At 48.6% G+C, this 26,452-nt stretch overlaps 1 protein-coding gene and 1 long non-coding RNA gene across 3 annotated transcripts in view; one reads left to right on the forward strand and one right to left on the reverse strand.

Moving 5' to 3' along the window:
- The window catches only part of ST8SIA2 (ST8 alpha-N-acetyl-neuraminide alpha-2,8-sialyltransferase 2), a 55,852-nt gene extending 39,339 nt beyond the window's left edge, over positions 1-16,513 (reverse strand). For both annotated transcript variants that reach the window (XR_012491256.2, XM_019726693.3), the window contains exon 1: positions 15,980-16,513. Coding sequence is in view for 1 of the 2 variants with exons in the window: in XM_019726693.3 (XP_019582252.1) it covers positions 15,980-16,077 (98 nt within the window). In the remaining variant the exon portion in view is untranslated. The remainder of the gene's footprint in view (positions 1-15,979) is intronic.
- Positions 1-26,452, forward strand: part of LOC109444928 (uncharacterized) — a 113,798-nt gene that overhangs the window by 74,758 nt on the left and 12,588 nt on the right. The window lies entirely within an intron of this gene.

The raw sequence follows: 26,452 nt of genomic DNA on the forward strand, positions 1-26,452 counted from the left end.
GAACTCTAGGGAACTCTTACTGCATGTGCCAGCTGTGAAGTGAAGTCATTGGCTGTGTGAATGAACACGTCTTAGCCAAGCTCTCGAGGGGCTTAAGGACGGAGCAAAAAAGTGTTTTGCTGACCAGCTTCTCTGAGAATTTCTGTCACATGTTCCAGCCTGGAGTCAGAATTGTTTCTGGTATAGACACATTGCAACCTCTTTCAACTCATGTAATAGTTCAACCCTTGGTCAACACGTCTCCCTGCCTGACTTATGCCTCGGGCTTCATGTGGGAGTGGGACACAGGGAGAGTAGCAGCCTGGTCCCCAGGGCTAAACCCTGGCCCCCAGAAAACGGCCAGCTAGACCTTGATAAAACTTAGTGCTTTTTTCTGTACTTATTAAGTAGTTACCTTGCCTAAGTCTCAATTGACTGGTTCATAAAAGGGGTTTTAGAATAAAGGTGTGAAATGAGGTATGAAAAACTCTTGGTGCACACATAGGCCTGCAGCAAGTGGCTCTAATAATTCCTTTTTCTAAAAAAAATGTATTAAATATATTGGTTAGTAAAATTCTATAGGCTTCAAGTGTACAATTCTATAATCCATCATCTATATACTGCACTGTATATTCACCACCCAGAGTCATTTCTCCTTCCTTCACCCTCTTCTACCCCTCCGCCCCCCACCCTCTGGTAACCACTGAACTGTTGTCTGGGTCTATGAGTTTTTTCTTTGTTTGTTGCTTTGTTTTATATGTCACATATGAGTGAAGTCATATGGTTCTCAACGTATTCTGTCTGACGTACTTAGCATGATAATCTCAAGATCCATCCACGTTGTCACAAATGGCAGTGTTTCATCTTTTCTTATTGTAGAGTAATATTCCATCGTGTATATAGATCACATCTTCTTTATCCGATCATCTGTTGAAGGACACTTTGGTTGTTTCCATGTCTTCGTCTCTGTGAATAATGCTGCAATAAACATAGGGGTACATACATCTTTATGGGTAAAGGTTTTCACATTTTTGGAGTAAATACCCAGAAGAGGGATTGCTGGGTCATATGGTAATTTTATTCTTAATTTTTTTAGGAATCTCCATACTGTTTTCCACAGTGGCTGCACCAATTTACATCCCACCAGCAATGTATGAGGGGTCCTTTTTCTCCACAGCTTCTCCAACACTTGCTGTTACTTGTCTTGTTGATGATAGCCATTCTGACTGGCGTGAGGTGATATCTCATTGTGGTTTTGACTTGTATTTCCCTAGTAGCTAGTGAAGTGGAGCATTTTTTTTTCATGTATCTGTTGGCTGTTTGTCTTCTTGGGAGGAGTATCTGTTCAGGTCCTTTGGGCATTTTTAATTGGATTAGTTGTTAAATTGTATGCGTTCTTTATATATTTTGGATATTTGCCCCTTATTGGAGGTGCTGTTTGCAAATATCTTCTCCCATTCGGTTGGGTGCCTCTTTGTTTTGTTGATGGTTTCTTTTGCTGTGCAGAAGCTTTTTAGTTTGATATAGTCCGATCATTTATTTTTGCTTTTACTTCCCATGCCATTGAGGTCAATTCATAAAATCCTCTCTGAACGCAAAGTCCATAAGTTTAGTACCTATGCTTTTTTCTATGCAATTTTTGTTTCAGGTCTTATGTTTAGGTCTTTGATGCACTTTGAGTTAAATTTGGTACGGTGACAGATAGTGGCCTAGTTTCATTCTTTTGCACATGGCTTTCCAATTTTCGCAGCACCATTTATGGAAGAGGCTTTTTTCCATTATATGTTTTGGGCTCCTTTGTCAAAAATTATCTGCCCATATATACGTGGGTTTATTTCTGGGTTCTCAATTCTATTTTATTGGTCTGTAGGTTTGTTTTTCTGCCAATACCATGCTGTTTTGATTATTGTCACTTTGTAGTATAATTTGAAGTCAGGGAGTGTGATACCTCCGGCCTTGTTCTTTTTTCTCAGGATTGCTTTGGCTATGCAGGGTCTTTTGTGGTTTCATACAAATCTGATGATTTTTTTGTACTATTTCTTTTTAAAATACTATTGGGATTTTGATGGTGATTGCATTAAATATGTATATTGCTTTGGGTAATATAGCCATTTTAACTATGTTGAGTCTTCCAATCCATGAACACGGAATAATATCTTTTCTTTCTTTGTATCTTCAATTTATTTTAATAATGTCTTATAGTTTCCAGTATATAGGTCCTTCACATCCTTTGTTAAGTTTATTCCTAGGTATTTTATTCTTTATGTTGCAATTGAAAAAGGAATTTTTTTTTTCCATTTATTTTTCTGAAATTTCATTGTTAGTATATAGGAACACGATGGGTTTTTGTACATTGATTTTGTAGCCAGCAAATTTACTGTATTTGTTTATTGTTTCTAATAATTTTTTTAGTGGAGTCTTTAGGGTTTTACATATAAAGGATCATGTCATCTGCAAAATGTGACAATTTAACTTCTTCATTCCCAATTTGGATGTCTTTTATTTCTTTCTCTTGCCTAATTGCTCTGGCGAGGACTTCCAACACTATGTTGAATAACACTGGTGATGGGGCATTGCTGTCTTGTTCCTGATTGCAGAGCAAAAGCTTTCAGTTTTTCACCATTACGTATAAGCTGAGGGTTTGTCGTATATGGCCTTTATTATGTTGAGGTACTTTTCTTCTATATCCATTTTATTAAGTGTTTTAATCATAACTGGATGTTGTATCTTGTCAAATGCTTTTTCTGCACCTATTGATACGATCGTATGATTTTTATTCTTTATTTTTGTTTATGTGATGTATCACATTGATCCATTTGCGTATGTTGAACCATCCTTGTGCCCCTGGGATGAACCCCACTTAGTCGTGATGTACAGTCTTTTTAATGCATTGTTGTATTCGATTTGCTAGTATTTTGTTTACGAGTTCCGCGCCTGTATTCATCAGAGATATTGGTCTGTAGCTTTCTTTTTCTGTATTATCCTTACCAGGTTTTGGTATCAGGGTAATGTTGGCCTCATAAAAGAAGTAAGGAAGCGTTACCTTTTCTGCAATTTTTTGGAAGAGTTTGAGGAGGACGGTTATTAAATCATCTTTGAATGTTTGGTAGAATTCACTAGTGAAGCCATCTGGTCCTGGACTTCTGCTTTAGGGGAGGTTTTGGATGATTGTTTCAATTTCCTTACTGTTGATTGGTCTATTTAGATTTTCCAGTTCTTCATGATTCAGTCTAGGGAGGTTATATATTTCTAAGAACTTGTCCATTTCTTCCAGGTTATTGAATTTGGTGGCATGTAGTATTATGTGATGCTTTGTATTTCTGTGGTATTCGTCGTAATTTCTCTTTCGTTTCTGATTTTATTTGTGTCTTTTCTCTCTTTTTTTTTAGTGAGTCTAGCCAGGGAGGTGCCAATTTAATTAATCTTTTCAAAGAACCAGCTCTTTGTTGCACTGACTTTTTTTTCCTGTTGTCTTTTTATTCACTGTTTCACTTAATTCTGCTCTAATTTTTATTACTTCCTTCTTTCTGTTGATTTTGGGTTTCATTTGTTCTTTTTTCCTAGTTCTTTAAAATGTAATATTAGGTTGTTTATTTGCGATTTTTCTTGTTTCTTGAAGTAGACCTGTAATGAAATTAACTTCTCTCTTAATACTGCTTTTGCAGCATCCTAATAATTTTAATATAATGTATTTTCATTCTCATTTGTTTCTATGTATCGTTTGATCTCTCCTTTTATTTCTTCTTTGACCGAGTCGTTCTTGAATAGTATGTTGTTTATACTCCACCTATTTGTTGTTTTTCCTGCTTTCTTTTTGCAGTTGATCCTCAATTTCAAAGTATTATGGTCAGAGGATATGCTTGGTATGATTTAAATCTTCTTAAATGTGCTGAGGCTAGTTTTGCATCCCAACATATGGTCTATCCTTGAGAATGTCCCATGTGCACTAGAGAAGAATGTATAGTCTGGTGTTCTGGAATGAGAAGCTCTGCAAATGTCAGTTATGTCCATTGGGTCTAATGTGTCATTTAAGGCTGATATTTCCTTATTGCTTTTCTGTTTGGAGGCCTTATCCATGGCTGTCAGTGGTGTATTTAGCCCCCCCCCCCATTATAATGGTGTTTTTGCCAATTTTTCCCTTTAATTCTGTTATTAGTTGCTTTATATAATATGGTGCTCCCTGATTGGGAGCATGTATATTGATAAGTGATACGTCTTCCTGTGTATTGTCCCCTTTGTCATTATGAAATGTCCACTTTTGTCTCTTGTTACCTTTTGTATCCTGAAGTCTGGTTCGTCAGATGGAAGTATGGCTACACCTGCTTTCTCTGGATCCCATTCACTTGGAGTATTGTTTTCCACCCTTTCACTTTGAGTCTATATTTGTCATTGCATCTGAGATGTGTCTCTTGGAGGCAGCATATGGTTGGGTTTTGTGTTTTGGTCCAGTCTGCTACTCTGTGCCTTTTTATTGGTGAGTTCAGTCCGTTTATATTTAGGGTGATTATTGATACACAAGGATTTCCTGTAGCCATTTTATCTTCTGTTTTCTGGTAGTTCAGTGTCTCCATTGTTTCTCTGCCTTTGTGTTTCTGTTATTTTTGTTTGGTGGTATTCTGTGATTGTTGCCTTTTTTTTTATGTTATGTGTCTCAGTTCTGGATTTTTTTTTTTTTTTTTTTTGGAGTGGTTACCATTAAGGTTATGTAAAAGAAAGTTTCATATATACAGTAGTCCCTTTTCTTCAGCATGCATCGTATCTCCATTATATAATAATTCTTTATTTTTCTGACATCCCTTTAAGGGTCACTCTAGGCCAGCTCTATGATGGGCAACCGGGAAGTTTCCGCTGGTTTGAAGGGCCAAGGTCACACCTTGGGGTGGAGCTCTGCAGAAAGCTGGGAAATCAATTATTCCCACCCACGGAGGGAGTGTGCATACAAATGACCTGGGGTCTTATTACTATGCAGATTCTGTTCCATTAGGTCTGGTTCTAGGGTGAGGCCTGAGATTTTGAGTTGCTACCCCCCCGCCCCCCCCTTAACGTCCATGTTGCTGGACCACAGACCCCACACTTTGAGTGACAAGGCTGTCGCCCTGTGGTCTCCGGGTTGTTTCCTCGGAAGGCCAAAAGGTAGCAGCAGCAACTGGAACGTGGTGATACAAAGGCTCAGACCTACCCAGACCTGCTGAACTAGAAACTCTGGGGTGAAGCCAGCACCGTTTCTGACAACCCTTAGGTGGTACCAAACCACAGCTCTGCCACTTCCTGCCCCTGGAATCCACAGCACTCGCTCCTTCCTGTTGTCTTATGGGAACTGAGTGGCATGAGCCTAAAAGGGAGGAGACAGCCATATCTCAGCAGTTTCCACCCCAGCAGGAGCCACGTCTCAGCATTTTGGGACCCTCTTTTCTTTTCAGATTCACCCTTGAACTAAACAAAAAAAGAGGCTACTTTGATGCAGGTGGTAGGGAAAGGGGCAGCTAAGAACCTGGATCTGGGAGGGAGGGGTCGTCTGGGCTGTGTGTGCCCTGGGCCTCCAGCCTCCCTCCCCCCTGCCTCCTTCCCCTACCACTCTGCGCCTCCCATCCACGTGGTTTAGGCTTTCAGGAGAACGTATGAGCCTCCACTGAATGCAGGCAAGCAGGCAGGCTAACAAGCATTGACAGAGTGACCCCAAAAAGTGCGCGTTCCCCAGCCCTAACTTCCAGGGCTTGGGTACTTGGGCCACTTCCAGCAGGCGTGTCCAAATATACTCCTAACAAAAAATGGTTCGTATTTCTCTAATTCTAGGTCTGCGTCCTTCCCTCTTTCTCTCTCTCCATTCATCTCCACCTTGTTTTGGGTCCTATGTTAGTTTTTGAATTAAATAATACATTGATGTTGTTTTGTTAAAAACACTATTAACGCTCTTACATCAATGTGTCTTGAGCGCCTGCCAGGTACCTTCTGGCTGCTTTCATTTGTGTACATGTGTGTTTGCAATTGCGGTAAAGTACACATAACACAAAATTGACCGTCTTCACCACTTTTCACTGTACGGTGCAGTAGCGGGAAGTTCATTCACCTCGTTGTACAGCCAATCTCCAGAATTCTCCTCACCTTGCAAAACCGAAACTATGCCTTTTAATAGTAACCAGCCCTCCCCCAGCTGTTGGTAACCCCCATTCTACTTTTTGTCTTGATGAATTTGACTCCTCTAGGTACCTTGTATATGTGGAATCATACAATATTTGTTCTTTTGTGGCTGGCTTATTTCACTTAGCATAGTGTCCTCAAGTTTCATCTATCTTGTCGCATGTGTGAGAATATCCTTCCTGTTTCAGACCAAGTACCATTCCATTCATTATATGTCTAGACCATATTTTGATTATCCATTCATCCATCGTTGGACGTCTTTTGGCTATTGTGAATAATACTGCTATAAACATGGGTGTATACATATCTGTTCAAGTCCCTCCTTTCAGTTCTCTTGGGTCTATACCCAGAAGTAGAATTGCTGAAGCAGATGGAACTTCTTTGTTTAATTTTTTGAGAAACGCCATACTGTTTTCTACCACAGCTGCACCATTTTACATTCCCATCATTTCTGTTTTTATTTAGTCCTTAGAACACTGTGAATTGGATATTATAACCCCATTATACAGATTAGGAAAGTAAGGCTCAGAGAGGTGAGGTCACCTGCCCAAGGTCACATAGGTAGTAAGTGTTTCACCAGAAAATAGAGCCTCAGTCTTCCAGTGTGGTCCAGTGTCCGCAGGTATGAGCAGTGGTCTGGCTCTTAGGAAGGACTTCCAGTCCTAGACAGAAGAGGGAGGCCCCAGCTGGGCAGCCGGGAGAGATTGACAGTGAAGACCTAAGTGAGTCATTCTGACAGCGCTGGAGGTTAGCGCTTTGGTGGGCAGTACTAGCTGGCTGGGGAAGGGGTTGTGGCGCCTTAGCCGGCTCCACCCCCAAGGCTGGACTTTCTCTGGGGGGCCATTTGTCTTTCTCTGGGGGGGCCGTACTGCTCTCCTTGGGTATAGCAGCCTAACCGGCTCCCTGCCCAGGCCAGGACAGGTGGTTTCTCTCTTGCCCTTGTCTTTGCTGCTCCTGGGAGCTAAACATACTGATTCGGGGGATAAAGTCAATCCCCAAACTTCTGGAACCTCCAGATGCAGTAGAAGGGCTTTTGCTGCTTCCAGGAGAAGAGCAAACGAAAGTCACCCACCTTGTCAATTTACCAGCTCATTTTCTCTGGATATCTTATGCCTTCTGCCTTCATTATTTAAGCACTGCTGGCATTTACTGAGAAAGAAGGTGTGAATTAATCCTAGGGATCGCTCCTCAGAGCACAGCCAAAATTCTTGTTCTTGAAATTGGAGCTGGATAAACGAAACAGCAGACGCCCACAGCTCTCCGGGCAGAGCCCAAGCGTGGCCACCCCTTTTTCCATCTGCAGCGACAGCAGGCCCCAAGGCGATGGCCACCGTCATGGTTGGAAGGCTCCTGTGACCTGCGTGAGCCTTCCCCATAGTCTCAAGTGTTTCCAGCTTCCCGTCACAAACTCTCTGTGTGGTGCAGAAAACGGGACTGAGAGCATGGGGGCCCCCGGGTAGCAGGTGGCTCACGGGACGGCAGCCCAGTGACGCCTGTGCACCAAGGGAACTAAGAACAGTGTGGGCTGTGGAGTCGGGCAACCCCGGTTGTAATCTCAGCTCCTTGTTTCCTAGCTGTGACCTCAGCCAATCCTGGAGCCTCTCTGAGCCTCTGCAGATGGGCAAATAGGACGGTTATGAAGGTTAAACAAGTGACCCATGGAGCTCTCAGCAGGACAGCGGGCACGGTGTCAACCCCTGGGAAATGGGGCTCCCTGCACCTGTGTGGTCTCCCCGCAGAAGTCCATGCTGTCCCCGACCCCTCCCTTTCTCCCTCCCTCCCTCCCTCCCTCCCTTCCTTCCTTCCTTCCTTCCTTCCTTCCTTCTTTCCTCCCTCCCTCCCTCCCTCCCTCCCTCCCTCCCTCCCTCCCTCCCTCCCTCCTTCCTTCCTTCCTTCCTTCCTTCCTTCCTTCCTTCCAAGGAAGCAGACTGTACTAGCCCTTGTCTTTCCCCAGAAGAAAATTCCTCCAGACCTTAATCATCCGTGTTGTTTTCCCCCTTCTTCAGTCTCTCTCTCTCTCTCTCTCTCTCTCTCTCTCTCTCTCTCTCTCTCTCTCTCTCTCTCTCTCTCTCTCTCTGTCTCTCTCCCCCCCCGCCCCACTCCGAGGAAGGCAAGGTGTGTGTGGTGGAGGCACTGGTCCGCAGCCTGGAGCTGGTTCCCCTAAATTGTATCCGTCCTTGGGCTGCCATGTCCCATTACAGCCTCGCCTCCCGCTCCCTGTCCCCTTGCGTCTCCTTCAGCATTGCTGCTTCCCGAGTTTGTCTTTCACACAGACCTTCGTGTCTCCAAGCTTTATCCTTTGGAAATATGAGCATGCGTATATTCTGCACTGGATTTCATTTAGCACATCATTTTTGGACAGGTGTCCTCGTTCCCTGAAGCCGGGGTTCGAACCCCAGCACTGCAACGTCCTAGCTGTGTGACTTTGGCTGTGTTACCTAACTGCTCTGAGCCTCAGCTTTCTCATCTGTGAAATGGAGATAACAGTAACACAGACCTTGTAGGGTTGTTGGGAAGGTGACAGGTGTGAGTATAAGCTGAGGGGTATAGGGAATTATCTGGCACACACGCAAAAAAAAAAAAAATGACTTGTAATTCTCTGGTGACATCACCTGCCACAGGGAAAAGACGTGCAAGGAGTGAGGCTGTGTTTCCAGAAGCGATGCCGTCTGTTTACTCTTTGAGGTAAAGTCAGACCCAGGCTACTCGAGTTCAGGGATCAGTAGCATTTCCAGAAAATTGGGGTTGGGGCGTCATAGGTAAGCAAGCTCTTCCGCTAAGGAAGTATCACAAGATGCTTGTCATCGCTTGTGATGACAAGTGCCACCCACCATCATCCTCTTTCAGGAAACAAAGGACATCAATTCCCAAAAGAAAAAAAAGAACATCTCAGACTATAGAAAAGTTCTCAGGCAATGACAGCTGGCAACTTGAAGCCAACATAATTGTCATTGGCTGCATTTTTCTTTTTCCTTTTCTGTTTCCTTTGGGTCAGCATTTGGGAACCACTGACCTAAGAGTCATTTCAACCTCCCGCCATTGACTAAGAGGCTAGAAGAAGAGGAGAAACTGTAGCCCTGAGCCTTAAAAGGGGACCAGCAAACAAAGCTGACTGTATCCTTGTTCCTCCAATAATAACAAAAAAAGTGCTCGGGAAACTCTCTGACAGAGCCCCGAGTTTCCTTCTCACAGAGCAGTTTGGGAACGCAAACACCCCCCCACGCAGCAAGGCGGGTACTGGATTTCCAAGAGCAGCAAGTCATTCCCAGTGTAGACACGTCGAGAGGAACTGCCCCCTGCCGACCTATAAATACAGATACACGTCTTGTCGGGCCCACTGCTCTTTCCCCAGGTGGAGCAGTTCCTTTTGCCACTGCGAAGTCTGTGACAGCTGAAGCTGACAAAATGCTGGGACAAACAGGTCCCATCAGGACACCAGGCAGCTTCCTAGCCAAGTGACAAATTGCAGGCGACTGGGGAGAATTTAAAACCAGCCCAGCTGCCACCCAGGAGAGTGACTAATCTCAACACTTAAGGACAAGGCCCAGACCGGCAGTCATTCAGGCACAGGGGATCGTTTCCCTGGGCACAGATGGCACCTAAGCGTCTCACCCCAGTGCTTCTCTTGGGGGACATGGGCCTGTCTCCATATCCTGGCAGATGTCACCTGATGCATGCCCCCCCCCCACGTTCCTGCCCCTCCCTCAGTCATTTTCACCGATCTTTCTGTCTTTCTAACGGCCTTTTGCTGAGACCGCTGGGAGATACGAGGCTCCTCAGCTTATCTAGGACCCATGCAGCTGCCACAAGTCTTGAGAGATCCGATCCGTCCAACCCCCATGTTTGAAAATCCAAACAGCGCTCAAAAGCGCTTAATAAAGAACACCTTAGAGACGACACACATGGACCTGACCTCACATTTCTTACTCCTTCCGCGTTGCTAGCACTGCACTTCCAGCATCCTTTCTGGGGACCAGCGCTTGCAAGGGAAAGAGTTGGTCCCAAGTTAAGTCTGGTCTTAATGCCCGTATGGAAGCCGTTAAGGCGTTAAAGATGATCAGAGCTGGCACTGCCTGTCCTGGCAGAAGGAGGCTGGCAGGGGGCAGTGGCAGGGCTAGAAAGGGCTCTTGGAAAATAAAGAGCTGGACAGAGGCTTGGAGGAGGGGCCGTGCACCTGCTTTTTATCTGAACTGGCAGCGGGATATGTACCCCTGGATCCTCCTCTTACAAACTAGCAAGGGCATTCCGTTTCCATTGGCTTGCTCCCCAGCCTTCTAAGACGATGAACAGTGCCCTTAACTGAGCTGTGCCCGCCCCGTTGGGAAAAGCAGTGGGCTTTCTGCGCAAGTGGAGGCTGTGCGCTTGTTACCAGAGTTGTATCGACCTTTGGGGGCAGAAAGACTGAATGCTTATTTTTTTGTGTGTCCTAGGCCTGAGTTCATTCAAGAAATATTTTATGGGCTTCGTTTACTTGACCCATATACCTATCACCGAGGGCTGGGGATAAGGAAAAAAAACTCAAAACATAATTATTGAGTCCATTTCCATAGGATACTGGCATGACGGCATGCTAAGGGTACACACAGCAGGGGCAGCTGCCCCAGACTGTCCGAGGCGGCTCAGGGTCTGGAAATGCTTTGGAAAGAAGGTGATACCAGACCTTCACCTTGAAAGAGGAGCGACTGTACTGTCACCCTTGCTCCAGACCCCCAGATGCCGTCACACGGTGTTTGGCCGTGGGGAAGGTGCCATCAGTTGACAGCAGGGTGGGTGGGAGTCAGGGGGGATGGTAAGTGCAGGGAGGTTGTTCCAGAAAAAGGGGAGACACGTGCAAAGGCATGAGGTCACAATGCATTCCAGGATGGCTGGAGCCCAGGGAGACTGAAGCAGGGCGGCAGGGGCCAGGTGATATTTTACCTGTGTGCCATGATAAAAGCAGTGGGAGCCCACATAGAATCCCACTCTCTCTGAGAAGTATTTATAATTTGCAATTTGTGACGTCCCCAATTTCTAAAAGCGAAGCAATATTAAAACCTAGCAACCCTGCTTTATACCAGGAGAAAGGCCCTGAGCGGTGAATTGGTTTCTAAGATGGATATCTATTTACAATTTAAATTTGGTGCTAGGAACAGTTGGTAACAAGGATTTGGAACAAATGAGTTAAAAACCAGAGCCTCTTTCTTTCCTATTTTATTCTCCAATCATGTTTATACTTGAGTGGAGTTCCCAGGACTGAAGAGAAAGATGGGCTTAAAAAAAAAAAAAAAAAGGTTGCATTGTCTCAAACAAGGGTGTATGCTCCTTTCAGAGTGCCTGACTGGAACAGCTCAAAGAATAGGTCATTTTCTGTCACATACACCTGGACTCCGCCACCGAGAGGTGGTTCCCCTCATTCTCGGCGGATGGGAGAAACTGCTACCTTCCCAGGACTCCTGTCACGGCTGATAATACAGCTGGCCCCACCTCGTCTGGTACTTACCCAGCACGGACTGACGTTGGCTGGGGTGCAGCAGTCCCCGGGGCCACGGTGTACCGGGGACACACGTTCTGACCACTTGGATGTCCGTGCTGACGAGTCAGTGTGCAAGAGGGACCACTTGTTGAAAATCTGTACTGTCACCCCTGCTCCAGACCCCCAGATGCCATCACACGGCGTGTGGCCGAGGGGAAGGTGCCATCAGTTGACAGCAGAGTCAGGGTTGTCATGGAATTTTCCTGGGGGGTTTTCCTTCCCCAGGCAGCCCCGGGGCCCCCTTGAAAGTCTGCGATGCCCATGGCAGGTGACCTTGTGTGGAAAGCCAGAGAATAGTGCTGTCGAGTCACGCTGAATTGAGTCCATCTCCCGTCCTTTGTTCACCTTCCCTCTTTCCAAACCACTGCGGGGAAGCTACGCAGGCCAGACCAGGCGCTTAGAAAACCCTGAGCCTTTGGAAGAAGCCTGGGGAATGCGTCAGGAAGGCTGGTTCTGAGACAGCTTCTGTAATATTACTGCAGGGGAGGCAAGGACTTCCGGGCTCAGGGCAGTCTAGCCTGGCGGTCAGGGGCCTGGGCTTGGGCTTCTGGGAGAAGTCGTCTCTTGCTTCCTCGCCAGCAAGTTACACAACCTCTCTACGCCTCAGTTTCCTCACCGAGAAGCGGAACACAGCCACAGTACGTGGCTTAGAGAGGCTGGTGAGGATTGAGTGAACCAGCGCGTCAAAGCAGCTGGCACCATACCTGGCATACGGAGCTCAGCAAACAGTACCTCTCGGCGTCACTGGTAGGCGACCGCCGGGGGAACACGGGGATGACATGGGCTGGTGTGTGTAAAGCACGTGGAACAGCTCTTGGCTCACAGCACACACGCTCAGTAACTCAGTAGGTGATAACAACCATCATCACCTTGATCTACTACTGAGACTAGTTACCTCCTCTTCACCCGAATTCTGTGCTCCCTAAGGGTTACAGAAGCTCCTCTGGGGGCGAGGGCCCTGCATTACGATGAGGAGACCTGGGCAGGCCGGCCCTGTCCTTAGCTCACTCAGTGTGATTTTGGCTGTGATATTGCTTTTCAGGGTCAACTTTACCCTGATTGTTAAAACAGAGGACGTTTCTTAGAGGGAGCCCAGTACTTCTTTCCTGGCCTGAGGGTCTGTGAGTCGCAGCCTTGCCCAAGGAAGGTGAATGCCCATCACTGGGCCGGGCCCAGGAAGGCTAGTCATCCAACAGGTGTTTATTGAAGGCCTTCGGAGCACCAGGTTGTGGGGTCATCGCAGTGGGCAAGACACTCACTTGGGGTTACCCTCAAAACTAAAGCCCAGGGAACAATCACAAAAAGATTTTAGCTTTGAACTTGGCCCAATGAGTGCTAAAACTTGGGGTGCTCCATCAGTTAGTCAGGGGCCGTTTCTCCAAAGCCCACCCAACCTCTGCTTTAGGATTTCAGCTTATTCCTTTTTGGGGAGCTTAGCAGAGAACTTGTCTTTCTCCATTCCCTTTTTCTCATTCAGCCCCAGAGAGGCATTTCCAGGAGTAAGTGTGTTAGAAACGTAACTTTGAAAATCACCACTTAGGAGAAGAGCGGTGTCTCTCAGAAAAACGTCCTGGAAGAAAGCCTGGACCCTCCTAACACCATCTGTGATGCCGGGGGCAGGACCGGACCTCTGAGACCATCACATCAAAGCCTCCTTTTCTAAGACAGGGAGCGAAGAGCTAAGAAAAGCGTATCTCTGTTTTGTTCCTCCAGACAATGCCGGTGTAATTCTCTTTCCTCTTTCCCGTCGCATTCCTTAATCCTTGCAAAATTTACTCCCCAAAGAGGTTCCTTCCTTCCTTTCTAACAGGAGCCCACCGTTCATTGTCTTCCAGAAACAGCCATTCTCTTATAGAACCATGGTGCTCTCCCAGGGAGTGACGCAGACACCTGTATTTCTAATCCTCCCTAGCACAGGTCGGGATGGAGTTGGGGCTGAGTGGGCAGGGCCTCGAGGTCTCCTGAAAGGCATATGGTGAGGAAGACAGAGCTGGCACCCCTCACAGGTCACCATGCCAGGGCGTTTGCCACACAGAGCCCCCTCTGGCTGCTCCAAGGATTAAATAAGTGACCGAGCTTGAAACCTGGCTTCTGAGTAGATACCACGGGCTGCTGCGGTCCCATCCTCTGCCCCTATCCTTCCTCCCCTCGCCATGGCCAGTCCCACATAGGCCTCCACTCCTCTGCGTTACACATGTGGGGGGCAGACCTGGGGGTGCTGGGGAAGACGGGTGTCTCAGGTTGGGACTGGTCAAGCCAGGGGCCAGCCTGAGGACAGGGTCATCAGAGGGGAGGACAGTGCCATGGAAGAGAACACATTTCACCAACTTGACAGTTTTCCCAGGGTCAGCCCAGGCAGGGACCCCCAAGGAAACATGTCCCACGGGCACAGGAGCCCTGGGTTTTAAATACAGATGTAAGTGCCCACCTTAGCTCAGGACTTAGAGTATATGCCTGGACGCCCTGGTGAAACAACGCGATGTGGGAGTGGGGGGCTTGATAATGCACTTGGTGGGCAAGTGCAGCCTTCTGTGCAAGGTGATTTCCTGGCTGCATGTTCAAAATGAAAAGTCCCTGGCATGTAGTAGGTATTCGATTAAACTTCGGTGAATGGATGGACCAGGGAACCCGGAATGAGCACAGCCCTTGTGAGGATTTTAGAGCAGAAGAGTGGACAGCTGCCCGTCCTCCCCTCCCACATGTCAAGGTCAGCAAGTGGTCTGGGCCAGGCAGAGCCCACACCTGGGAGAAGGGGGGAAGTCTAGAGGACGGCCCTCCGCGCTGCGGCCTCCATACCCAAGGCTTGGCTCGCGGCCGTTCCTTTCCTACCCGCGTTTTTGAGCTGAACAGCTACAGAAAGGAGCGTGTTTCTCCATCTCCACGTGGGAGCTGGTGGCAGGCACATCGTGTATTAACTCAGCAGTATTTGTAAAAGTTTTCGGAGCGCTCGGGGAAACCGAGCATGATGAGAAGAGGCAGAGAGAAGGGTTCTTGAAGTGGGGTGAGTTCCAGAGGGAATTCGAGGGTTGCGCCGATGAGAAGGGGCAGGGAGAAAAGGAGAGAGCAGGAAGTGAGCCAGGTTTGGGTCCCTAGGACCTGGGCATCCTGGGCCCAGGACTGGCATTTCCCTTTCGGGGGAACTGTCAATGTAGTATGTGCCCTCAACTCGTGCTGATGAAATGAAATAACAAATGGGACAAAGGGTGGGCACACGCGGCGCGGGACTCGTGCAGAGCGCCTAGCTTGGCATAGCCCCCACGGAGGAAGGGACCTTCTGCCCACTCTGAGACCTCACCTGCTCCCTGCCCGGGGCCAGGAAGCTCTCTCCTCCCGGCCCCTCCAAACCCTCGCTGCCTCCCCACCTGCCCACCGCGGGTTGGAGGCTCTTTGTGGCGCCGAAGCGGAGAGGAGCTAGCCCGGCTTGCGAGAGGCTGCGGGGCGGGGCGTGAGTACCAGCCGCCCGGACCCACAGCGAGTGCGTCCCGCGCTGCGAGTGCGCGCTCCCGGAAGTCCCGCGCCAGGGCAAGGGCTCGCGGTCCAGCCCCACCTCTGGAGAGATCCGGAGAAAAGCAAGGGCGAGACCTCGCACCAGGGGGCCCCGAAGACCACTCGGCGGCGGTACAGACTTTCCGGAAAGGTCTCTGTCTCCGTGCAGAGAGCTCACGGGAACCTGGGGGCGCAAAGGGCGCCAGCAGGGTTAGCTGAACGTCCAAAGCCAGGCGAGGGCGGGGATCTCAGCCAAGCCCCGCGCGCTCCACCTCTAGTGGTTCCAGCGCGCGCCCCAGTGCTGGGCTCCCGGGTCCGCGAGAGGCGCGTGTGCGTGTCTCTGTGTACTGCGGACACACCCCTTCCCGGGAGCCCATGCAGAGCCCCCGCCCTCTGCTCGGGCCCGGGGATCCCCTCCCCCAGCGCAGAGATCCCCGCGCGTCCCCTGCCCACTTTGCCAAGGCGAGAAAGCGGCCGAGCTGAAGACAAAGAAACTCCTGCCTCCTCCACTCTCGGTCCCTCCGCCTGTTCCAGACACTCCCCGGCGCCCTCCCTCAACCCCCGCGACGTCGTGCGCGGACACTCGGGGATCGGGTGGGTGAGTCTGCTCCCTGACGTGGGTCAGATGGAAGCTGCCCATGCTCCCCGCTGGGAGACACCCCACGACAGCCGCGCCCCCACCCTCCGCTCACCAAACCGTCCCGGGCCCCCGGCACCGCCACCCCCGGCCACAACAGTCCCCCACCTCTCCTGGGGAGAAATAGGGGGGTGCGGCGCACACAAAGCGGGCTGGGGGGAGCGGGGAGTATGGAGGACAGAGAGATCCCGCCAGGGCTCGGCACGGGCCCGAGCGCAGCTATTTACCCGATTTCTTCTTCGATCTCCGAGATGTCTGCGAAGATGAGGAAGACCACGAGCAGCGTGAGCGCAGCCAGCATCCAGCTCCGGAACTGCAGCTGCATGGTGGCCTCGCGCCCGCCGGGACCCGCACGGGCCGGCGCGAGGAGCGGGGCTGGAGGGCGCAGCGGCAGGCGTTGGAGCCTCCGCGCGCGGCGCGCAGCGGGGCAGACACCCTGCACCCCGGGCGAGTCCGGGCCAGCGGTGGTGGTGGCGGCGGCGGCGACAGCGGCAGACAGGGGTTGCTCAGGCGCAACGAGCCCGTTCGCTCCCTCTCGGCTCCCGCCCACCCCTCCTCTCTCCTCCCCTCCCCTCCCTTTCCCCGCCCCGCGTGGGGTTCCGCACGCAGTTTGACAGCTTTGCTCCGCGCCCCTGCTCGCCTCCTCCCACCTCAGGACAACTCCAATGTCCAGCCACCCGCCTGGGCTTCTCCCGCCTGCCTTCCTGTAGCTCCCGAGGGCTCTGGGATGTGGCCGGAGCCTGCCACTCCCTGCCTAGCGCGGCTGAGCTCTGGGCACCGCGCGCGTCCGAGTACCGAGCTGAGCTCAGGGAAGAGCGCGCACCGCCCGGTACCCTGCCGGCTGGCAAACGCCCTCGCTCGCTCGCTCTTTGTCCAGCGCCTTCGCTTTCTTGCAAAGTTTTCCCAACACAAAGACCAACACCTCGGGACAGCCCCAGAGTGCGGCGAGGAGGTGGTTTCAGCCAGGCAGATGTTTCAGCAATCGATGAGTTAGGAGGGGAGGATGGGGGAAGGGGAGGGGAAAAGAAATATCCAAGACAGGCCAACTTCGGCGTAGGTCCAATTTGCAATTTGTGGGCACGGTGCTGAGCCCGCGAGAAGCCACCCCCTCCAGGCGGTCATCTTTGTCTCCATTGGTAGGACAGACTGGGTTCAGAGAGCCTCCCTGAGTTGCCTGCGGTCTCACAGTCGTGGCTGGAACCCTTGGCTTGTCCTGGAGTGGCTGCCCTACCCACAGTGGCAGACTCAGCGCCTGCCGTAGCCTGGCCCTCCCGGTACCTAAGGCTGGGCTTCGTTTCCCCAGCTCTAGCCCTCTCCTGGCAAAACCAATCCCCCTGCCTCCTGAGGCCCCAGCCCTATCTTGATGTAAAGGTCTGCTAGAAAACATGGCTCCCACAAGGCCCCCTGCCCCCATGCCCAGATACTTTAGGCTTTCCCAGCCTTAGGCAGTTTAACTCAAATTACATTTTGCACCAATCCTTAGCCTGGGGTGGGAAGGGCCCCATTAAGTTTTACTGGAATCAGATATTCTTTTTTTTTTTTTTTTTTTTTTTTTTTTTTTTTTTTTTTTTGCGTTCATTGTAACAATCCTGAAATCAGGAAATGTAGTTCTCCAGAAATGATCGTCTGGTTTATGAAATGGTGCCTGGGCTTTGAGTTTGGGGGAAAAGAGTCCTGTTGAAAAAGCTTATATGGAATGTCCTAACTGCCTGGAAAGCACTCCCAAATAAATGAGAGGGGCAGATTGGCTGTGCTCCCAGGGCCACCCCTACAGAGCCAGGCCTGAGAGGGTCGTGGGGAGGGCCTGGCAGTGGTAAAACTCTTCAGGGGGACCCTGGGAAGGCAAGAGGCCCTTTTTGATTTCCCCACCAAAGCACGGCCTGTGCCCTGGGTCCTTCTGCCTCTTGGTGTGTAGGAAGGAGGGGCAGGCGGGAGGTTCTCCAGCTGGGCAGCTGCTGGACAGCCTGCAGGCAGAACAGGAGAAGGAAGCAGCAGGAGAAACTGGAGAGTGTGGGGAGCACACGTGTCTTGCCCAGAGGAAGGGTGTACCAAGTCCCTTGATAGCATTTCATTGTTTCCCTCCGCCCCTTGCAAGATTCATGCACCTCTGCTCCCAGTTCAGGGAGCTTCTCTGCAACACCACGTAGTTGCCTTAGAGGGGGACTTTCTGAAGTTGAGTGCACTGTTGCGTGTCACACTCCCTGTCCCGTCAAGGTGGTAGCAGACATCAAAAGATGGTTGCCCAGCTGCACCTGCCTGCCACGGTTAGGCCACGTGGTCTAACCCTCCTGCCTCCGAGTTTTCTGAGGGCCTAGATCTTTCCCTCTGTCTTGCTTGATAGGTGGTTCAAGAATTGTGGAGCTGGATTTGTCATTGTCTTGTCTTGTTTTTCTGAGATGAATGGTTGGAGATATCTGAATAAGGAGAGGTAAGAACAGGGCACAGCTGTTACCCTGCATAGTATTTCAGTCATTCATTCCCTTCATCACTCAGCAATATTTATTGTGCACTTGCCCTGTGCCAGGCTCTGAACTAGGGACCAGAGATACTAAAAGGAGAGAGACACACATTTCCTGCCCTCTAGTGGCTCATGGTTCAGAAAGAAGACAGCTGTCCAAGTGCATAATGAAGGTGTGAGATTGTGAGCTACAACAGAACTAGGGTCCCCAGAGTAGCTTATAATTGATTAATAAGATCTCCCAAGAGAGCAAAAAAGAAATTGGCTGGCCTCCCCTCTGCTCTTTGCTTCTCTACCAATTACACTCTGACTGTCCTGTACTTCATGGGGAGATTGCCGTGATCCTAGATTCATTCCAGGTCAGGTACACCTCATTGCTACAGGCTCTGTTTCATCAGTCGATTTCCCTTTCCTGTTAGATGGCCCACGTTATTATCCCAGGTTCAGAGCCTTCCTTCTTTGGATCCACTTGAGACGAGTCATTAAGAGCAGCCAGGAAAAGTGGAATCTTACTGAGCAATTCCACCCTTTAGAGAGCAAGCCTCGTTGCCAGACCCACAAAGCGACGCCCCTCAATCCATCTGCTGGGAAATAGAGCGAGCTTGGTAATGCAAAGGCTACTCTTGCACTGAGAGTACTTGAGATGGGCTTCTCCTCGGGGTGTTGAGACTTCCTTGTGATAGTTGACCATGAACTACTTTCTATGGGCACTTAAGGTTTGAATTCACGTGGGCCAGCTGCTGTAACGGTGATCTGAGCGCTGGCTCCGAAAACTGAGCTTGTACTGGTATTTGGAAGGAGGAGGACGCCTGAGCAGGTTGGCAGCCAGGTGTCGTGTGTGCTGACGCTGGGTAAGCGGCCACATGGGCACGCGCTTGGCTGGGTCACCCTGACCCTTCCTTCCTCTCCGTCTGATCCCGCTGTCAAAGCAAGTCCTATTTTTTTCTGCCTTGGTTTCTCCAGGAATCACTGCTGTAGGCTACGTCACCGAATGTTTGGGTTAAGACAGAGGAGCGTAATACAGGAATCGCAGCCAATTAAAAGTCGTTACCATTCATTAACATTTTAACTCAATCACTAGAGTATATTAGCTAATCAGACAACTAATAATGCGGCGGGAAGTGCATATCAAGGCGGGGTAGAGGAGCTGCTCTGCAGAGGCCTGAGGGGGCCTATTGGGGTCACACCATGAATGGGGTCAGCAGCCAGACAGCCCTTCCTTATCTGGACACTGGCTAAGGGCACGGCATGCTTCCCCTTCCAGCTGCCAACCCCCAGTGAGGACTGCCACCCAGAGCTGAAATTCGTGGAAACCCCCAAACTGTATCTACCGTTTGCACATCTAACTAAACTACACACACACACACAACTCTCACCCCCAAATATGAGGAGTTTTCACCTGAACTCCTTCTTGGGGGGGAATAAAGAATCCTCCTGGCAGTGTTTCACAGGGCTTCCACTGTCTTCATTTTACATCTGTGGAAACTGAGGCGTAAAAGAGGCTAAATTGCCCCAGATGGCTCAGTTGTCAGAGAGGGAATTTTAATTCTTTCGGCCTCCCCTGGTCTCAGTGACTTCTGGGATCACACGATGGCCAGGGACCCGGCCAGCTCTTCGGGCAGCTCTCAATGGCTTTGTAAACAGACACCACCTTTGGGTTTGACTGAATCCTCTTAGTTCCAGGATGTCAGGATTCAGGGAACAAATTTATCTTCGCTCACTGAACACCCTTCATCGTTGGTGAGACCGTAATCATAAATCTCAGTTTTCACCTTTTCACGTGGAAGAGACTGGTACTTTCAGTCAATCCAACCTAAAATAATAATAACAAACAAATAATTTTAGTATCTAAATTTCTGACCTAGCACCTAACACCCTGGAACTTGCTCAGAAAGCAGTTTAGAATGTTAAGTACAAAGTGGTAATGGCCTTGTTTTCCATCATCTGTGAAGGAGGAGCTGTGAACAGCTCTTTGTGGGGGGAGGGGGTGTGTGTAAGGGGGTGTAAAGAGATAGAATATCATAGTCAGAATAGATTGATGGGCTATTGTGTTTCTGCACCTCCAATAACTGAGAAAACCTGCCTTCTCTTAAAATTTACACTAAATTTGAATGTTCTCGAAAATGCAATGGTTCTCCCATTCAGAATCAAAATCCTAGGGGTAACAAGGTAGAAAAGTAAATGGACACATTTGCATTCCATTTGTAGCTTTTGTAAATAGCAAAATTGTGTATTAACCAAAGAAAGAAAAGAAATGCACCCAAGCGATTACTGTAAATGTTTCTGGGATTATCAGCAAGAGACCTCGGGATGGACGGGGCAGCAGCTGGAGGTGGACGTGAGGTGATAGTGGAGATGGGGGATAATTCCATTTTTGGCTGGGATTTTTCCAGACTCTTCAGTTGGGACTAAAAATGGTTTTGAACCAAAGCGCAAAGTCAGGTACGAGAAGGCAGAGGTAAAGAAAAAGGAGCGTCCCCCCAGCCCCCCAGTGCATCAGCGGACTTGTCACTGTGATGTCTGAATCAGATTCCTCTGCATCAGCTCACCCAGCTTTGTCCCAGTCCAGCATGACCCCGCCTTCTCATGAGGCATCCCAGGAAGCTGGCTGGTGTCAATCATCCCTAACTGTCAGACTTGAGTCACTTCTCTTAGCCTCTCTGTGGACCACAGGCCTCTACATTCTCAGAGCTGGAAGGGTTGGGTGGAGATAGTGCCTTCCTGTCCATTCACTCACGTAACACATGTTGTTGCATCACCTGTGTGTCTGGAATTAAGCTAGAGGGCGGGGATGCAGGCGTGAGTCACAGGCACAGTTCCGCTGTGGAGCTTAGATTCCTGTGGGATCTTACAGATGGAAACCTCGGGGACCCAGAGACCCAGAGAATTGCCCACAAGGCCCGTTGCTAGTTTCAGAGCTGAGAACAGATTTGAGCTCTCCCGCCTCCTGCTTAGGTTCAGTGCTAATTCTCTGGCACATATACTGTTTTATTTTGTTTGTCATGACATTTCAATGAGATTAGAAACTCCCATGAGGTGGGGACCTTTATTCCTCTTCTGGTCCCACATTGTCTAGCAGGTTGGTACAAAAGTAATTGCAGTTTTTAACCTTTTAAACCGCAGTTATTTTTGCACCAACCTAGTAGAAACCCATTCTATGCCTGTTCCAGCTATGGCCAATTTCCAGCCACCACCATCACGTAACTGAAGGTGATGTTGAAAAGAGGTGTGCACTGATACACTTAGCCAGAGTGTTTCTACCACATACATGCAATCAATGAAATAAGGTCAAGAGCATATTTATGTAAAAGATCTTATCTATAGTACTATTAATTACTATTACCTATTAATAGTTATAGGTAATTACTATTACCTATAGTAGAAGGCAGAAACTAAAACTAGGAAGTGATGAGTTCTGAGTATGTGTTGCCTTTGTTTTTAGTCCAGTCTATTGAATTGTGAGTGTATACGTTGTCATTTTTAGTAAGGGCTTTGCAAACAACCAGCATGAGTCCTCTCTAGCACAACCCGGGTGACCAGTGGTAACACGAAGTTGCCAAGGTCACGGTCACTTTGGTGAGTGTGCTGGTGAAATCCCATTTCTAAGTGATCTCCAGGTGGGATCATGTCCCAGATCCTGCCTGCATTTACCAGAATGTCTGCCTGCTGGGATCTTAGCACAAAACATGGGTCCAAGCAGGGTGTCCCATCGGCCACAAGTGGGTTTCTTGTAAAAGGCCCCGCTGGGTGTCTTTTTCTACCTCTCCCCTGCCTCAAATGGAGTCTTTCTGGTTACGCGTTCTCTCCTCCCAGTTCCCCCAGTCAGATTGGACAAAGCAGACTGGAAACACGGGGGGAGGATCGAGACCAGTGTTTTGGCTGCATGAGTGCATTAGTTTGGATTAGGTTTAGCTACAAGCAGCAGTAAACCCCAAATGCCAATGGCTTATTCAAGACAGAAGTTTATGTCTCTCTCATGTACAGGTCCCCGGTCCTTAGGGATTCATGCCTTCCCTGCTTTCCTCTCCACCGTCCCCATGTGGAAGCCCTTCCTTCATAGCCCACCACATCCAGGTTCCAAGCAATAGAATGGAGGAAGAGATAATGAGGAGGGGAAAGTTCCTGAAAGCTGCCACACAGCGCTCCTGCTGACTCCCTTTTATCCAGGACACTGTCACGTGGCCACACCTAGCTGCAAGGGAAGCGTGAAACAAATCTTCATTGTGTCTGGCCTTCTGTGTGCTCAGGAAGAAGTCTGCTATGGAAGAGGGAAGGGCAGACATGCGGACAACTGGCGGCTTTGCCATCATGGGAATCGGAAGGAACACGGCAGGTTTTTCTCTCGTGTTGGTCTCCAGCTCTGCACACGCGTCCTTATCCGCCCCTTTAAGATGACCATGTGGAGCGAGGACTTGCCAAGTCACTGACTAGAAATCACGTAGTTTGTGGGCAACAGAGCTGTTTCTGTAGCTGAGTTGCAGACTGTTGCGACTTTCTATTTCTTAGCACCCTCCTTTGCTGCATTCATTTCATGGTTATCACCCTAGGGAGGCAGTGGAGTTTGATTACACGGCTCTTTTGATTCTAATGCTTTGACATGTAGGGCTTTTCTGACCCCGGAAAGTACTCCTCCCAGAGTTAGTCAGTTCCTACAGACAGTACAGGATTTGCCTGGGAGTGTGCCTTTCAGATACAAACCAACCAACCCAGAGCCCACACCCCCCACTTCCTTTATGGGCTCTGGGCCTCTATCCCCCAGCAGATTGGACAAGTCACCCTAAGGCCAGGTACCAGATGACCAGGGACAGCCCCCACGCCCCAGAGCCCACTGAAATTATGCAAACCAGCCAATCCCAAGGCAGTTTACCCCGTGTCACCTGTTCCTTTCCACGGAAACCACAACATAGCTTCTTTCCCATGTTTCCTTTCCCCTCCCTCTGCCTCCTGACAACCCTGGTGCTTCCCCCTGTGGCTGCCTGGAATGGTGTGCCCACCCCTGTGGGCAACAAACTATCTTTTCAGTGGCAGTTGTCTCCTGATCCACTGGATGGTCACCATAGCTGAATATTGACAATACCTGTATTTAAAAACATGATTTAGAGCAGTGCGTCTCAAAATATTTGTGGTGCAGGACCAGGGTTTTTGTTTGTTTTTAAATGTCTCATCGATTGCCACCAGGATATATGCCCCCCGCATGGCCAGTATGCAATTCACACCATGTGACACGCGTGTGTTAGGCACCTCCAAGCCCTCTTCATCAAGAGGGGTCACACGCATAGATGTCACAAAATAACAGTTTCTAACTGCGGTGTCTTCAATTTCCGTGGCATCTCAGCGTGGGCCAGTAACACACTGTTCACGCACCAGTGCTGGGCCGTGGATCACACTTTGAGTAGGACTGGTTTAGAGATGATTTTGCGATCATTGTTCAGAATTTACCTTTTTGTGTGATCTTGACCTCTCTGCGTTTCCATTTCCTTGACAGGAAATGGAGAAGATAATCACACTTAACTTGCAAGTTTCAGTTAAGAATGAACCAATGGTACCTCAAGTACTTTGCAGAACGCCAGCATAGAGTTAGCAATCATGCCATATGGACTTTTATTTATTATTGAGGACAATGGGAAAATGGAAAGGGCAGGTACAAAGTGCAACAGTCGTTCTCTCGGGGTGGTGAAATGGGGTGGTTCTTTATTTTTCTCCATACTTTTCTCCATTTTATAAATTTTCTACAGTGATCATAAATTACTCTGTAATCAGGAAAAAAAAGTCATTAAAATTTGTTGTGCCTATTTGCACTGAATTTTTTTTTCCTGCCAGGGTTTAATATTCTTTCTCAATAACCCAATATAAACACACACATATTTAGTAAAGAAAATTGGTTTTGCGCACAATTTCCTACCTTTCTTTGATGTTTTGTAAGTATCTACCTAATATTCAGATTGCAATTTCCGATGGGGCGAAAAAAACCCACAGTCGGCACAGCTTTGCTCCGGTGGCACTGGCGAGCCTTCCCTCTCATAGTCTTCTCACCTGATGTCACCTGGTCATCACCTAACCTGGGCTTCTCTGTTGATTGCTTTGGGTCACAGCCAAACCCCAGCTTCTGGAGTAAAGGGGCAGGTCAGAGAGCCGTGTGCAGGGAGAGGAGGTGGCTTCATGCCCACAGGACACCCCACATCCTGCCGGTCGGTCACTTCCCCTCTCTGCTGTCCCATTGCTCAAACTCTGGTGCTGTGATTTTGTGGCAACAAAACCGAGGATATATTAAAGGGACGGGTGAAGGGGGAACGCAAATGTGAGGATCAAATCTTCACAAATAAAGGCCTTGGCTAGGAATTTAAGGCATCCCATCATGCACTGCTCTTTTTCAGGTGAATCGTCCTCTCCTGGAGGGCAGCTATGTGACCACTACATATTTCGGGATATTCTTTTTCTTTTGTTTTTTTTTTGCAGGAGGAAATTTACTGAGATGAAAAAGAAGGCAGTGATTTAAGTTTCTCCAGACAGCTTTTTGTTTCTTTTAGAGAGATTTATTAAATCCACATTATCTCAAATTCTTCCAAACTCCAAAAGGGCATTATTACTACTTAACATTCATTAGAGTTAGCATTTTTTTTTTTTTTTTTTGGAAATACTGTGTTTACGACCTAGTAGTAGGGTTGCATATTTTTGTGTTACAAATATTCTCTATGGTACATTAGAATCCCATGGATAACTGAAGCTTAGAGTAAATGTTTACCAACAGGGAGATAATTTTGACAATTCTAAATGATTGTAGAGATTTGTAGCTGTATACCTGCCTTTCTGTCAACATATTATTGGTTATAGCTATGATTTGTTTGCTTCCAAGTCCTTGGTCAGTAACAGAACCCCCCCACGATTGCCTTGATCCAATGGAGTAAATATAGCCTGTTTTGCAGGTTTCTGGAAATTCATTGAGATGACAAATGAGTGCTGGGTCACTCTTGGTCTGAGAGCAGTTCCGTAAATTTTCCTGAGTGGCCCCGGGAGCCGTGGTGGCTTCCAGCCGGCTGACATCACAGGGAGGTAGAATGGCACATAATGGCAACCCCTGTGAGCACTTAAGCTACTCACAGACTGAGTCACAGCAATGCCTCGTGATTTTTCCCAATATAGCAGTGCCCAGGTCCCAGAGAGATTAAGAAGGCCAGCTTGAGTTTTTCGTTTTCTTTCAAAGGGAAAAAGCCGGGGTCTCAGACCTGGAAAGATTCATGGCGGGATATTATATCTCTCTAAGTGTCCATAAGATCCTCAGCCAAACGCTAAATTTTACCAGAGGGACCCACTGGCTCAAGTCCACGGTCTCAGCTGTTAGTGTAGATTGTGGTTTCTAAGTGTGTGAGGGAAGGTCGGAAAGGCAGGGAGAACCACTTGGAAGACTTCCTTTGCAGCCGTCCTTCCTTTCTCTTTGTTCTCTGTGTGAATCATCCCCATTTGGACCATTTCGGGTGTGTTTTGTAATGCTTATTGTGCAGTTTTGTAAGGTATAAGGGACTTTCATCTGGCCTTTTATAAGGACCTTCCATTTTCCCAGTCTTGTCATTCGCCTTTTCCACCTGGATAGCTAACTTGCCAGCTCTCACCGATTTTATAAAGCTTTTCATTTTCTGTAGTGCAGCTCATTTCAAAGGATCATGTTCTCTTATGGGTCCAGGCCTAGCAAAGGGGGAATGCATTTCCCCCTCCCTCCCCTGCCTTCCCTTCTGTTTGCCAGCATCTGGGAGGGGCAGATGCCCTTCCTGCCGGAGGCGTGTCCGGGGCTCAGACCGTAGCTGGCCTCTAGCAGAGGTGTGCTGACAGAGGACGGAAGCAAAAGCAAAGCTGCCTTCATTTCAGGCTCCATTAGGGGCATGTGTTGGGTGAGGAAATCAATGGGAAAGATGAAGCTGGCAGGAAAAGAACTCTTTTTCTCCCTTTCTAGAAAGGAATTGACCGCAAATAGCGATGGGATGGAAATCACTAAGCAGTACCAATTTAAAAAAAAAAAGAGAGAAATTTAAAAATCACACGCGAGAACATTTTGTTGTCATTTTCAACATTTTCAGCTAAAAGAAGGTAACTGCTGAAATAGATAATTGCCACTTTGTTGTGTTTTTTTTTTTTCTCCTTCACATGGCAAAACACCAGCCAGGACCCAAGACTACTGCTAGCCATTGTGAGAGAGAGCAAAACGATTTGTGTGAAACAACAATTACGGTTCTGAGGTCCCTGCAGCTAT

Source organism: Rhinolophus sinicus, chromosome 13 (assembly GCF_057876585.1).
Source record: "Rhinolophus sinicus isolate RSI-liver-muscle chromosome 13, RSI-T2T, whole genome shotgun sequence".
Taxonomy (NCBI): Eukaryota; Metazoa; Chordata; class Mammalia; order Chiroptera; family Rhinolophidae; genus Rhinolophus; species Rhinolophus sinicus.